The sequence below is a fragment of the Lepus europaeus genome, chromosome 3, assembly GCF_033115175.1.
Source record: "Lepus europaeus isolate LE1 chromosome 3, mLepTim1.pri, whole genome shotgun sequence".
Taxonomy (NCBI): Eukaryota; Metazoa; Chordata; class Mammalia; order Lagomorpha; family Leporidae; genus Lepus; species Lepus europaeus.
In genome coordinates, this window is record NC_084829.1 from 105998532 (window position 1) to 106013461 (window position 14930).

Consider the following 14930-nt stretch of genomic DNA (forward strand, 5'->3'; position numbering starts at 1 on the left):
GCTTTCCCAGGCCATAGCAGAGAGCTGGATCAGAAGTGGAGCAGCTGGGACTCAAACCGGCACCCATATGGGATGCCAGTACTGCACGCAGCAGCTTTACCCGCTACACCACAGTGCTGGCCTCTATTAATGGATTTTTAAAGGCTTCAGATTACTTTAAAACAGGTATTTAAAAAAGGCTAAACAAATTCTCCTCAATCATGTTTGCACCAGAATTCTTTACCCAAAAAAAAAAAAATTTTGCTATTAAAAAAAAAAATGTCAGTCAAGCCTCTGCTCAAACTACTAGAAAGTGTGAATTGACAGAGACAAAATTAAGAGAGTCAATATTGTGGGGTGGATGTTTGTTTGGCACAGTGGTGATGGTGCCACCAGGGATCTCGCTCCTATACTGGAGTGTCTGAGGTCTTAGTTCTACTCCTGATTCCAGCTTCCTGTTAATGGGCACCATGGGAGACAGCAAGTGATGGCTCAAGTGCTCTGGTCCATGTCACCCATGGGGAGTGGGGGTGGGGGCCTGGATTGAATTCTCGGCTTCTGGGTGTGGCCTGGTCCAGACCTAGTCACTGTAGGCATTTGGCAAATAGGAGAGCTCTCTTTCTCTTGGCCTTTTGAATAAAATGTTTTAAAAGAGAGTCAGTATTCAATATATCATGGTATACTGGTAAGGTAAGGAAACTTGGCAGAGGGATTTTCTCCCATTTGTAAAGCTTGCTAATGATGTACAGGTATATAGATTTTCAATCTTTCACGTCCTTTCTATTTCCAAGGCCTCTGACCTTCATATTTTCTTTGCTTCTTGCCCAAACTACTATAATAAATTCTTTACTGGTCTCTCTTTCTCTTCCAGTGGGGTTCCATAAATAAAAGGTCTGATGTTTAAAAAAATGATTTTAGCCTGAGTAGTTTTCCCCGCCTCTAACAATCCATGTGCACTATTACATTCCCAAGATACAACCCAGTATATAACCCTTTCTTAATAGCATGCTGGTGTTCTACACAGTATGAAAAAGTTCACCTCTGCGGCCCGCATTCTGGCACAGCAGTTTAAGCCGCAGACGGCCGTGCTCGCATCCCATAGGAGCACTAGTTCGAGTCTCAGATGCTCTATTTCCTTTTTATTAATTAATTAATTTATTTATTTGACAGGCAGAGTGGACAGTGAGAGAGAGAGACAAAGAGAAAGGTCTTCCTTTTTGCCGTTGGTTCACCCTCCAATGGCTGGTGCACCGCGCTGTGGCCGGCGCACTGCGCTGATCAGAAGGCAGGAGCCAGGTGCTTTATCCTGGTCTCCCATGGGGTGCAGGGCCCAAGGACTTGGGCCATCCTCCACTGCACTCCCTGGCCACAGCAGAGAGCTGGCCTGGAAGAGGGGCAACCAGGACAGAATCCAGCGCCCCGACCGGGACTAGAACCCGGTGTGCCGGTGCCACAAGGCAGAGGATTAGCCTAGTGAGCCGTGGCGCCGGCCCCAGATGCTCTATTTCCAATACAGCTCCCTGCTAATGCACCTGGGAAAGCAGCAGAGGATGGCCCAAGTGCATGGGCCCGTGCACCCACATGGGAGAACCAGAAGAAACTCCTGGCTTTGGATCAGCCCAGCTCTGGCCATTGCAGCCATTTGGGGAGTGAACCAGTGGATGGAAGATATCTCTCTCTCTCTCTCTCTCTGTGTGTGTCTCTCTCTCTGTAATTCTGCCTTTCAAATAAATAAATAAATATTTTCACCAGGAATAAGCCACAATGCTAATGACAGTTCATTCAAATGTGACATCAAAAAGTTTTATTCAAAGATTCCATAATTCGAATAAAATCTGATGTGTATACTACTGAACCAGAACCATAATGCGGAAATGAATTACTTACTTGCACAATTTGCCTCCTGCCAGGTGGTATTAAAAAACTCAGAGAGAATCACAACCATTTGCATTCTATCTGCCATTAAGAGACTTCTGGCACAACTCTGACTCTCAGAAGTGTTCTGTAACAGAAAGGAGACAGAAAAACACAACCTTGAGCATTGTATTTTAGACTTTCCAAACAACTTGAGGCAAAAACATTATAAATATAAAAATATTTATCATAAACCTTTTAACATTTTCATACACTCAGATCACGATAGCACTAAATAATGGTAATAAAACAACAGCTAACATTTATTGATACAAAGTTCACGTGCAAGAAAATCTTGGCTGCTTAAAAATATACTTGCTTCTACAGTACAATCTCAACTACTTAGGTCCAAATTGCTTGTGTACCACATTCTTTATTTGCTATGCACAGGAAGAACTCTGGAAAGCTATTCACCAAAATGTAGCAGTGTGTATCTTTTTTTGAAGAAAGATTTATTTATGTATTTATTTTTTGGAAGGCAGAGAGACAGACTGAGAATCTTCCATCTGCTGGTTCACTCCCCAAATGGCCAGAGCCAGGAGCCAGGAACTCTATCCTGGTCTCCCACTTGGGTGGCAGGGGTTCCAGTACTTGGGCCTTCGTCTGCCTTCCCAGGTGCATTAGCAGGAAACTGGAACAGAAGCATAACAGCTCAGATTCAAACAGGCACTCCAACATGTCAGTGCCACAAGCAGTGGCCTAACCTCCTGAGCCACAACACTAATAGGTATCTTTTGGTAATAAAAACGTTGTTGATTTTTATTCTCACTTTTGCTCTCTTGTGCTGTCAAAAATTTTCTACAGGGGCCGGCACTGTTGCATAACCACCACCTGCAGTGCTGGCAACCCACATGGGCACCAGTGTGAGTCCTGGCTGCTCCACTTCCGATCCAGCTCTCTGCTATGGCCTGGGAAAGCAGAAGACCTGGGGCCCTGCACTCATGTGGGAGACCCCCGGAAGAAGTTCCTGGCTCCTGGCTTCAGATCGGCACAGCTCCAGCCACTGTGGCCATCTGGGGGAGCGAACCAGAGGATAGAAGACCTCTCTCTCTCCCTCTGCCTCTCTGTAACTCTGCCTTTCAAATAAATAAACAAATTATTTTTAAAAAAATTTCTACAGTGAGCATATATTATTTATATAATGTTTTAAATCTAGTGGGTAAATGATCATACACCATTTGGTTCACCTATTGGACAATTTTTGGTTCAAAGTCTTATAATCCACATGAATATCCAACACCACATTCAGTCTGTACTCAGAAAAATATGCTATCTACAGATAATTTTAATAATGAAAGAAAACCAAGCTATACAAATAATAAATCCAAGCTCCTAATTATATAATCCTTATCTATTTCCTTTCGTTTGTGTCCAAGCAAGTAACAGTCCTGCTGCTGCTTCATTCTTCAAAATTAACTGCTACTATTTACCAGCCACTACAAGAATCTTTGAGATTCAAAGATACACACTTTAAAAGAGAATGCCATCAATGCTGGAGCCTTGAGGACCTCCCTGCAAACACACAGATAAGGACTCACACAATGTGATGAGTAAGAAGAAAGAGACAACTCTAGAAGAGAACTGATCAGCCAGGTTGGATAAGGAAAGGAAGGTAGCCTTGCAGAATTCTTGCTTCAAAATACCAGACATTAACTTTGGGAATGTTACTCTTTTTGAGGTTTAGCTTTGTCACTTTGTCACTAAAAGCTGCACCAAGGGGCAGGTGTTTGACCTACAATTAAGATGCTGGTGTGGATGCCGGCATTCCTCATGGGAGTGCTTGCGTACCAGTACTGGCTCCACTCCCACTTCCAGTGGACTGCTGATGCACACTGTGGGAGGCGGCAGGTGGCAGCACAAGTAGTAGGGTCCCTGACACTCACATGGGAGCCCTGAATGGTGACCCTGGCTCTCAGCTTTGCCCTCAGCCTAGTTCTGACCATTACAACCATTTGAGGAGTGAAACAGTGGATGGCAGTGTTCTCTCTGCATCTTTCTGCTTCTAAAATAATTTGTAAAAAAAAAATTTTTTTTAAAAGATCCATCCAAATGAGTGCCTGCTTTTAAAATAGTAAACTGAATAAAACACTTTTAAATAAAGTCCCTTTCTTAGGGAGTAACACAAGCTATAGAAGAAAATTTCTATTAATTTTTTTTATTACACAGGAAAAGTTATAGACAGTGAGAGAGACAGACAGAAAGGTCTTCCTTCCATTTGTTCACTCCCCTAATGGCCGCTACAGCTGGTGCTGTGCTGATCCAAATCCAGGAGTCAGGTGCTTCCTCCTGGTCTCCCATGCAGGTGCAGGGACCCAAGCACTGGGCCATCCTCCACTGCCCTCCTGGGCCACAGCAGAGAGCTGGACTGGAAGAGGAGCAATCAGGACTAGTACCCGGCGCCCCAACCAGGACTAGAACCCAGGGTGCCGGCACCGTAGGCGGAGGATTAGCCAAGTGAGCCACGGTGCCAGCCTCTATTAATATTTCTTAAAGAGAGTTTGGTGGGGCCAGTGCTGTGGCGCAGCGAGTTAACGCCCTGGTCCGAAGCGCCGACACCCCATATGGGTGCTGGTTTGAGACCCGGCTGCTTCACTTTCGATCCAGCTCTCTGTGTAACTCTGATTTTCAAATAAACAAATAAATCTTAAAGAGAGAGAGAGAGTTTGGCTAAGGAATCAGATAAAAACCTCTTTGAGGTTTGGTTTCATATTCCTGTGTCCTGGAGTTACTGTTCTAAATGAAATAATGTTAAACTTAGCACAATGTCTGGCACCTAGTAACTTCATGTATGCTATTTCACCTGGCTACCTTGCCACTAATCTGCTGAGTGGGAGCAGTTTGCCAAGCATAATCACATTACTCAAGTTGATTCTTCGTAAGTAGTTGGCTATTTAAAAACACAATACAGCATAGCCTGTACACATGCTTCAGTGTATAGAACAGTTCTGTTGAGGAAGAAAATAGTGTGGTTAGGAAAGAGCTCACAGAGTGTTGCAGTTCATTTCTCAACAATGTTGCAGTGGATTCTTTCTGAGAAGAGGATAGTGGTGGGGGCAAGAGGTACAGAGTCACCACACAGACCCCTGGAGTGGGGTGAAAGTAGGCTTGAGGCAAGCAGCCCGCAGACTCATTTATTTCAGTTAGTACAACAGCTTATATAGCCAAGACCAGCCAATCCGGTCAAGGGGCGGTCTACACCCCAACCAATCACAGCCTGTTGCCAGGCAGTTTCCAAAGCCATCCAATCACAGCCTGTTGCCAGGTAGGCTCCATCGCCAGATGGGATTCAAAAGGCATTCCTGAGTAACTGACACTCGCTTGCCAGCGGCCATCTTGGCATGGCCTTCTCATTCCACCACAACAGAGGAAGTAGGATTTGAACTAAGCCCTGTATTGAGAAAGGGAAGAGGATTCTAACCTGCGGGAACCAAAAAGTCACATGGTGAGGGTGGGAACAACCACGTGGTCTGCAGGGAGAACAGGGCTGGTCGGCACGGTGAGGGTGGAAAGTACCTCTCTGACAGTAGAGGCATTGCAGGGGAAGTTAGGACAAGGCTGTACAGGGCTTTGAGAGTCAGTGAGAAACACTCGGAGACTTTCGAGGAGGGTGATGTGAAAAGCAGTGTTTGGGGAACGTGTGTCGTGATATATAGGCTGAGAAGGCAGAGAAGTTAATGCGATTTTCCATAGTTCAACCATGATGAAAAGATGGTGGCAACAGTGGGGAAGGAAAGTACATCATTCCAATGATGATGATGTACTTACCTAGAACACATCAGTTCTAAATGCTCCAGGTGCATTAATTCATTTATTCCTCCTAACAACTGTATGAACCAAGTAGTTTGAAATCCAACCTCTGCCACTACACGGCCTTGGATAAATTACTTAACCACTTTGAGCCTCAGTTTCCTGAAGCATGATATTCATCGATATTTGTTTAGCTTCCTCATCTAAACAGAAGTTCCTTTAGGATGGAAACTCCATCATCTTTGTATTTCCAATACCTAGCACAGTGGCCAAAAAAAATTGGTTCCTGATTATACTTAGAAATGTTATGTATGGGGCCAGGGCTGTGGCATAATGTGTAAAGCTGTCACCTGCAGTGCCGGCATCCCATATGGATGCTGGTTCAAGTCCTAGCTGCTCCACTTCCGATCCAGCTCTCTGCTATGGCCTGGGAAAGCAGTAGAAGATGGCCCAAGTCCTTGGGCCCCTGCACCCTTATGGGAGACCCAGAAGACGCTCCTGGCTCCTGGCTTCAGATCGGTGCAGCTCCAGCCTTTGCAGCCAACTGGGGAGTGAACCAGCGGATGAACGACCTCTCTCTCTCTCTCTCTCTCTCTCTCTGTGTGCCTATCCTCCTCTCTCTATGTAACTCTATCAAATAAATAAATAAATCTAACAAAAATAAAAGAAAGAAATGTTACATAGACAAATCTGTCATAATCACTTAGCAGAACCCATTTTCTATTATACCTTGAATGGTCTTTTAAAGAGCAGAACTGGGCATTCCACAGAACTAAACTTTTAATAACAGTACACTGCTTTAAAATCAAACTCTGAAATCTTCAGCATGCCCTGTGGGTCCACATGGCCTGGCACCTGCTCAGTTCTTCAGGCTCAGATCATTATTAGTCTCATCCGTGCTCACTATTCTGAGTTCTTTGTAGTCCTCCAACATACCAGACCCCACCCCATCTCAATCTTCACATCTGCTATTTCTTTACATGTGTAATAGTACCTTCTCTCCTCTTCCCCCCACCTTGTCAAATTTGAGGTGTCAGCTTTAATCACTGACCAACTCTGCCTGACCACAGCAGCACTGAAGATCAGCTCCCTTCCTGTAGGTTTGGTAGAATATGAGATTTTCTTTGTAACACTTATCATACCTGAATTAAATAGGTATTTGTTTAATAATCTATTTAATATCTATATTCAGACTGCAAGCTTTGCTCATTCACAGCTATATCCCAAGTAAGTACAAGAACTTGCACATAATAGGCACTCTAAACTTTTTTAATGTATGCATAAGCATTACATTTTCTGATCTTTAATGAAAGACATAGATTATGTTATATCCCAATTTTCTCTCTATATTCCTAAGAATTTGTTATTAACCTATAAGTATGTTACTCACCAGATACATAATTCAAATGATTAACACCTTCACAAATATTATAGATGTGTGTATGTATCTGTATTGACATAGATACATCTATCTAGGTACCTGAATTTTAAACACTTAGGATAGGAAAGAGTTTACCAGATTAGAATTCAAGAAGCTAAGGCATCCTCAAAACCAATCTGAAGATGCTGAACAACTCAAGGAAACCATGTCCCTACCTAAGCTTAAACTAAAAGAAAGTACAACTCTAAGGAAGACAGAATCTATCAGTTCTATCACTCAGGTTTCAACAAATCACAGTATTCTTTACCTTGAGATAATCAAACTATATTTGGGTGGCACAGCTGGTAAAGCCACTATCTGCAGTGCTGGCATCCCATATGGGCACTGGTTCGTATCCCAGCTGTTCCACTTCCAAACCAGCTCTCTGCTATTGCCTGGGAAAGCAGTACAAGATGGCCCAAGTCCTTGGGCCCCTGCACCCATGTGGGAGAACGGGAAAACGCTCCTGATCAGCACAGCTCCAGCCATTGCGGTCATCTGGGGAGTGAACCAGGGGATGGAAGACCTCTCTCAACTTCTCTCACTCTCTCTGTCTCTGTCTTTCAAATAAATAAATCTTAAAACAAAATAAACAAACAATATTTGGGTCTTGAGCTTTAGTGTAGAAGATTAAGCCTCCGCCTGCAGTGCTGGCATCCCATATGAGTGCCAGTTCGAATCCTGGCTACGCAACTTCCAACCCAGCTTCCTACTATTGTGCCTGGGAAAGCAGCAGAGGATGGTTCAAGTACTTGGGTCCCTGCAACCATGTGGGAGACCCATATGAAGCTCCTGGCTCCTGGCTTCAGCCTGGCCCAGCCCCAGCTGTTGCTTCCATTTGGGGAGTGAACCAGCAAATGGAAGATCTCTTTCTCCTCCTCCTCTCTGTATCTCTGACTTTCAAATAAATAAATGAATCTTAAAAATAAAATAAAACTATATTTTGTCCTCTCCTATAATTCCAAGAGGACTAACAAGAACATGAAATTCTCATCAGATCATTCTATTAATTAGCTTGCTGTACCACCTAAATATCTTGCTAGTTTCTACCATTAATTCTTTTTTCTCTTTATTAGTCTACTCTTCCCAATCAGTCATGTCCATTCACCCTAAGGAAGGCAGGAAAGGATGCCCTGAAGAAAATTTAGCTTGTCAGCTCTCTATTTTGCTCTGTTCCCCTTTCATTCAGCAGCTCCTCCAACCTTTTGTGCTAAACTCCTCTTGTGTAATTCATAATACACTGATAATATTTATCTTTTTTTTCTGTATATAGGTTTAGTTCCCCAGCTGCATTGATAGTTTGAGGCCTTTCCTTTCTATACTCCATCACCAGCCCAATATTTAAGAGTAGTGGGTGTTAATTAAACTGATTTAAATGAAATTCTAATTGAGCCAAAGAAAATACATTACTCTAGAGAAATAAACCTCAGCAAAGACAACTAATTTCTTCAAGTCACTCATCATCATCATAGCGCACCAACACATTCTTCCATAGGTTCATTATTACACATGATGGTTCAACTCCCAAACCAGTCCCAAAAAGTCTATTAAATCCACAAGGTTCTTCAAAACATTGAAAATCATGTTTCTGAGCTAATGAACCATATCCAGTTCTGAGAAAAGAAGGGACCCAGAGATCAAGGTCCAGGCTGAGTAGGAGAGGATATCAGGAGTGGATAAGGCATTGTCCTGACTCTCCTCACCTGTCCACCAGTTTTCCTCTCACACTAACGGTAGGTAAGCGGGGTGCCCAGGTCACCAGCAGAATCTAGGGGGCATAGAGACAGGAAGACATCATCTTCCCCACATTGGGAAGCTTCCCCACATGGTGGGAATTCATGAGGAAATTCAGATTGGGTGATCCCCATAGCATTGTAGCACTATTTGGGAGTAATTTGCCTAACCTCCCCTTAATCCCATCGAACCTACACAAACGCCTCAGAAGATCCAAGCTTTGCATCCTGAGCCACAGCCATTCTGCCCACAAAAGCACTTGCTCTGCAGAGTACGTGGCATCCCAAAACCAGCTCACCCACATGCTCAAGGCTGAGGGTGACACGCCAGATCATTCCCTGCCGCAGCTTGACAGGAACAAGTCTCAGGTGCTTGATTTTAAACCATACCTATATATCCCTTGCTGAACCCAACAGAAGTACGGCTGGAAACCATTCCACGTAAGCCTAAATTTATTTAAGCTACCTGGAAAACTAGCTCCTCACAGAAAGATGGATCGTGGGATTTACTGAGTATGAGTAAATGCTCCATCCACATAAAAGAGAGATTTACACAGGGTCTTAACGTAGGATGCAACTATACACGAGTTTCTCTGCAGTCAGATCAACTGCGATTTATGAAGTCATTCCAACCACCCTGTCATGAGACCAGCAGTCTTCCTCATGGTTTCCCTTCACCAGGCGTATCCGGCCAAACCTCATATGACTCTCACCAGCTCTGTCACCTGAATCCTTTCCGATCTCCCATTTACTGAGAACTGTGTCTATGTTCCAGCTGTCCAAGGCCTCCTGCTGTGCATTCGACAGAGAAGCGAACAGCACTGAGCACCTAAGTTACTCGCCCAGAATGTGCGGCGAATAAGCCAAACGGAACGGGACTCCTGGCAGCCTGTCTCCGGACCATCGGAATCATAAGGATGAACCCCACACAGTGTCTATCTTAATCCTACACAGCCACACCAGGCTGCTGTTCCCACTTTCCAGGGGAGAAAACTAGAGCTCTGAAAAGACAATCACCACGAAAAGTCACAGTGCTAGAACCTGGTGGTCCCGATCTGAACAGCTTGGGCTGCAACCACTGCCGGGTCCTCCACGCGGGATTTCCAGAAAGGGCCTTTCCTGCAATTTCCTGTGCATTACGGCACAGTCAGGGGTTAGGAGTGGGTTGAAGAACACAGGATGGCCAACAGCACGCGTGGAGGCAAGAACCCTAACGCCAGCCCCTTTTTCTGATACCCCAAACTCCACAGACCCAGTCCAACCCCTGTTTCTTTACTGTTAGGGAACACGAGGCCTCAGGGTTGACCGTCCACATACCCTCCAGCTAGCCCAACCCTCCACGCCGCAGTCCACAGGGTGCTCCTCTACCCACCCCCACGGCTCGGCTGATGTTGTCCATCTTGCTGACGACCTGCTGGAAGAGCGGGTAGCAGGTCTGACAGAGGCGCACGGGCCGGGCGCTGCGCACCAGACACCCGGTCAGCTCCGCGCTGCTGTTAGCGAAGTCCAGCAGCAGCTCCCGGCACTCCGGATCCAGCTCGGGCAGGTCCGAGGGTAGCCACAGTGGCCCCAGACCACCGCCCCGCAACAAGGACAGGCTCAAATCCTCCGCCTCCAGCAACTGCTGCTCGGAAAGGAGGTCTGGGAAGACCCGGTGCAGACCGCTGCCGAAAGGGAGCGCGCCCAGAGCCAGCCGCGGCCACAGCAGCAGCACCAGCCGCAGCCACGGCAGCGCCGACCGTCCCCGCCGCGCGACTGTCGGCTTCCGATCCATCCCCCGGCTCACAGATCCCAGGTCGCTCACCACCGCTCCTCCGCCCCCAGCGGGAGCGCCGACAGCCGCCGCTTCCGGCTTCCGCGGGCGCAGGCCTGGAGGCGGGTCACGAGGCGCGGACGTCACGGCCCCGCCCCCCGGCGGCGGCGCCGCGCCCCATTGGCTGCCGACGGCTGGGCGTGCGGAAGCGCGCGAGGCGTCGGCGGCGGCCCCGGGGCTGAGGGCGCGAGGGGCTTGGCGGTCCTCGCGGCTCCGGCCTCCGCGGCCCAGGCTCTCCAGACCTGTCAGCCGTGGGGTGTGCCTCTGTGGGCAGTTACTTCTCGGGAGTCTTGGCTCTGGAACGCCCAGCGCAGTGGGTGTCCCCTTCGTCTTGACGTCTGCGGTGTTACTTCGCGGCGTGGAAGTTACTGCCTAGCGCCTTCCCTGGGAAAGCCCGCTGCAGGTGCCTAGGCAGGCTTTGTGTTCGCGGTTTCTTAGCGAGCCGCACCCCCCACCCCCGCACCCAATTTGGAAAGAGTAACAACGTCTGTTTATTATTAATAGTGGGGCCTAGTGACTCCTCCCAAGCTTTATTAAAAAAAATAAAATAAAAATCTCAATTGTCTACTCAGCGAGGTCCCGACGGAACCTTCGCGGTGGGGGAAGTAGTCTGTATCTACCTTAACGGGGTAGCCACTGGCCACGTGTGCACATGCGGCCGCTGAGCCCTTGCAGTGTGACTACTGCGACTGAGGAACAGCAGCTTTAATTTAACTGAAATGCAAATAGCCACATCTGCATTGGTGGCCACGGCAGCGTTGGACACAGCTCTGGTCCTGGCGTGGCCACCGTGCAGGTTTGCTCGGAACTGATGGGTTTTCCAGGATGTGCACCATGGCCGCTGCTGGAACCCCGGAAGTCCTGGCAAACCGCTCAACTTCAAACCCCAGCCAGTTTCTGACATCCCCAGAGTGGTTGTGGGGGACAACTCTCCCCCCTGCCCCCACAACAAGCGTCCTCATATCGCTGCTGTGCTATACAAAGAATTTAACCTCATGACCTGGAAAACAAATTTCTGACAATATATATGACTCACAAGGGTTAGGTTTAAATAACTTGGGGTTCTGGCCTTTCGTAGTCCCCAGAAGAGGTGGAGACCGACTTCAACCGAGACAAGCTGATATACTGAAGCCGAGAGGTGGCGTGGCGACAGTCCCCGAAGAGAGTGCAGAGCGTGAGTAGGGCTGGGCTTTTACCTGGTCTGGTTGTCAAGGGAACTTGGCACTAGGGGCTGTCTAGAAGCGTCGGGAGCCTTTGCTTATCTAATTTTTTGAGCCATTTTGCAGGTGGCTAGAGAGACAGGCCAAGAGTATATCTGGTGTGTGTGTGTGTGTGTGTATGTATGTATGTGACATTCTGTGAGCAGCATTGTCATTTAACAAGTTTGATGGAAAAATTACTTGCAGTTGCAGGTTGTTTTGTGTCATCCTGTTTTCGAGTGTTGTGCCTTGTAAATCATAGAGTAACTGTACTAGTCTTTAGCTTAGGGTCCTAATTTATGTTTCCGAGGGTTCCTATAGTTTTACTGCATCTATCTGGTAATTGTTTTCTGTTCCCAAATTTCCTTCTGATAACTAAATTTTGTTTCACTTTTGTTACCAAGAAACCACAAAGTAGGAAGTTGGATTTGTGTAACAATAAATGCATTTCCAAACAAGAAAGCTGGTTGTCTTAATTTTTTCAAGTGTCATCATCTAAATTTTTAGTCTATATTATTAGAGTTGCCTTTTTTTTTAAGATTTATTTATTTATTTGAAAGTCAGAGTTACAGAAAGAGAGGGAGAGACACAGATCTTCCATCTGCTGGTTCACTCCCCAGATGGCCGCAATGGCTAGAAGCAAGGAGCTTTGGGTGTTCCACTAAGTGGCAGGGGCCCAAGCACTTGGGCCATCTTCTGCCCTTTTCCCAGACCATTAGCAGGGAGCTGGATCAGAAGTGGAGCAGCTGGTACATGAACCGGCATCCATATGGGATGCTAGCATTGCAGGCAGCAGCTTTACCTGCGACACTACATCGTCGGCCCCTTAGAGTTACCATTCTTATAAGTTCTCTCATGTACCATTTTGTGTTGCTGGGTGATGTGTAAATTATTAAACTTCATGGACAGCAGTATAGCAGAGCCAGTATTACAAATGTACATACTCTGAGACAAGTTCACTTGTCGGAATTTATAACATACACTAACGTTGTATAGACATGATTATTCATTGCGATGTGCTTTATAATATAGTAAAAGAATGGATTAAGAAGGAATGTTTTAAAAATTAAGTACACTTTTCCTCTTCCCTTTTCTTTCCCTTCCAGGGACAATTCAGTCCTCAAGGCCAAGTAGAGCAAAGTGGGAGTCTATGCTTAGTGGGGTTGGGCATCAGAGGCCCAGAGAGATGTCAGAGTTCAGAGAAGAGGAAGACATTTACATGAGGAGGGAGGCCGCGTCGCCTGATGCAGGATATTGGACCCTGAGTGGGGTGACAAGGCTTCCTATACAGATGCGGCATGGCGCAGGGGTTAGGTGGTATCACTTATCAGAGCATTGGTTGGAGTCCCAGCTGCTCTGCTTCCAATCTACCTCCCTGCTAATGCACCTGAGAAAGCTACAGAAGATGGCCCAAGTACTTGGAACACTGCCACCACATAGGAGACCCTGACGGGAGTTCCAGGCTCCTAGCTTCCGGCCTTTGTGAACATTGGGGGAGTGAACCAGTGGATGGAAGATTTCGCGCTCTCTCTCTGTGTCATTGTGCCTTTCAAATAAATAAATAAATTTAAAAAGGTATGGGACCTGCATGGCACAGTGGGTTAAGCTGCCACTCATTATGCCAGCACTGCAAATCAGAGTGCTGATTTGAGTCCCAGCAGCTCCACTTTTTTGCTAATATGCCTGGGAAGGCAGCGGAAGATGGCCCATGTGCTTGGGTCCCTGCACCCATGTGGGAGACCCTGATGGGATTTCAGGCTCCTAGCTTCAGCCTGACCCAGCCCTGGCTGTTGCAGCCATTTGGGGAGTGAACCAGCTGATGATCTCTCTCTGTGTCTCTGTCTCTCTCTCTCTTCCTCTGTCACTCTGCCTTTCAAATAAATAAATTTTTTAAAGGTTTCTATGCAGTGAAGGAAGCAGTAGTGATTGGGAGGTTGCTTACATTTAGAGAAATTGGTCAAATAAGTAAATATATTAAGGATAATGGGAATCTGATTTCTCACTGTCATGGAAGGGAGTTAGAAATATAAAAATATTTCTTCACACTATTTGTTGAACTCTTATTTGGTGTAGTGTTAACTTTACGATCATTAAGTAAACTGAAAGTAGATTTTTGTAAAAATTAAAGAGTGGGAATGGGAGAGGGAGGAGGAAGAAGGGTTGCAGCATGGGAGGGAACAGAGGGTAGGGTGGGAAGTATCACTGTGTTCCTAGATCTTTATATATGAAATACATGAAACGTATAACTTCAGTAAAATTAAAACATTTAAAAAGAAGTGAACTCTGTATTGTTGAAGTAATTAGAAATAACAGAAGTTGTGGCTTGAACTATATAGAGATACAGAAATAAATTCAGAAGTAAGTCTATGTATGTGTTTATATATGTAACTTTCCCCTGGCTGTGTCCACTGAGAATACCTAGAGGCAAAGGCACCCCAATAATGATAAGCACATATAGGAGCCATTGCTGTAGCGTAGCAGGTAAAGCCACCACTTGCAGTGCCAGCATCTCATATGGGTGCCAGTTTGAGACCTGGCTGTTCCGTTTCCAGTCCAGCTCTCTGCTTTGGCCTGGGAAAACAATAAAAAGATGACCCAAGTGCTTGGGCCCCTGCACCTGTGTGGGAGACCCAGAAGAAGCTCCTGGCTCCTGGCTGCTGGCACTACAGACTGGAACTTTAACCTGCTGCGCCACATTGCTGGCCTCCTAAATAAATAAATCTTTTTAAAAAATAAATAAAAGACCTAAAAGAAGCTGACGTAGGTAGGAGAAGGGAGGTGAGAGGTTTGAGTAAAGATTTATGACACAGAGGGAACAAGGATTGATAGTTATGTAGATCCGGAGTGTGAGGCAAAGAAGGCTCCAAGGTTGCAAATTTAGATAACTGGGTAAATGATGGTGCTGTGGGCAGGAAGAGGAAAGCCTTTGGAGAGGGATGGAAACAGTGAATTCAACTGAAATCATCAGTTCATGTTTCTGATAGAGACACCATGGCGAATTTTAAATTACAGATTTAGGTGTATGGTAGCATGAACTGAGCTAGAGGTGTAAAGTCGAGAATCATTGAGGTTTATGTGATAATTGAGTCTCTGAAGGTAAATAAGCCCCCCAAAGATTGACACAC

General features: G+C 46.0%; 1 protein-coding gene across 1 annotated transcript in view; it reads right to left on the reverse strand.

Annotated features, from left to right (window-relative positions):
- Positions 1–10589, reverse strand: part of OSTM1 (osteoclastogenesis associated transmembrane protein 1) — a 31003-nt gene extending 20414 nt beyond the window's left edge. The window contains exons 1-2 of the mRNA XM_062186579.1: positions 10166–10589; positions 1867–1981 (exon numbers count right to left, since the gene is read on the reverse strand). Coding sequence (XP_062042563.1) covers positions 1867–1981; positions 10166–10567 — 517 coding nt within the window. The 5' untranslated portion in view covers positions 10568–10589. The remainder of the gene's footprint in view (positions 1–1866; positions 1982–10165) is intronic.
- Positions 10590–14930: the final 4341 nt, after the last annotated feature.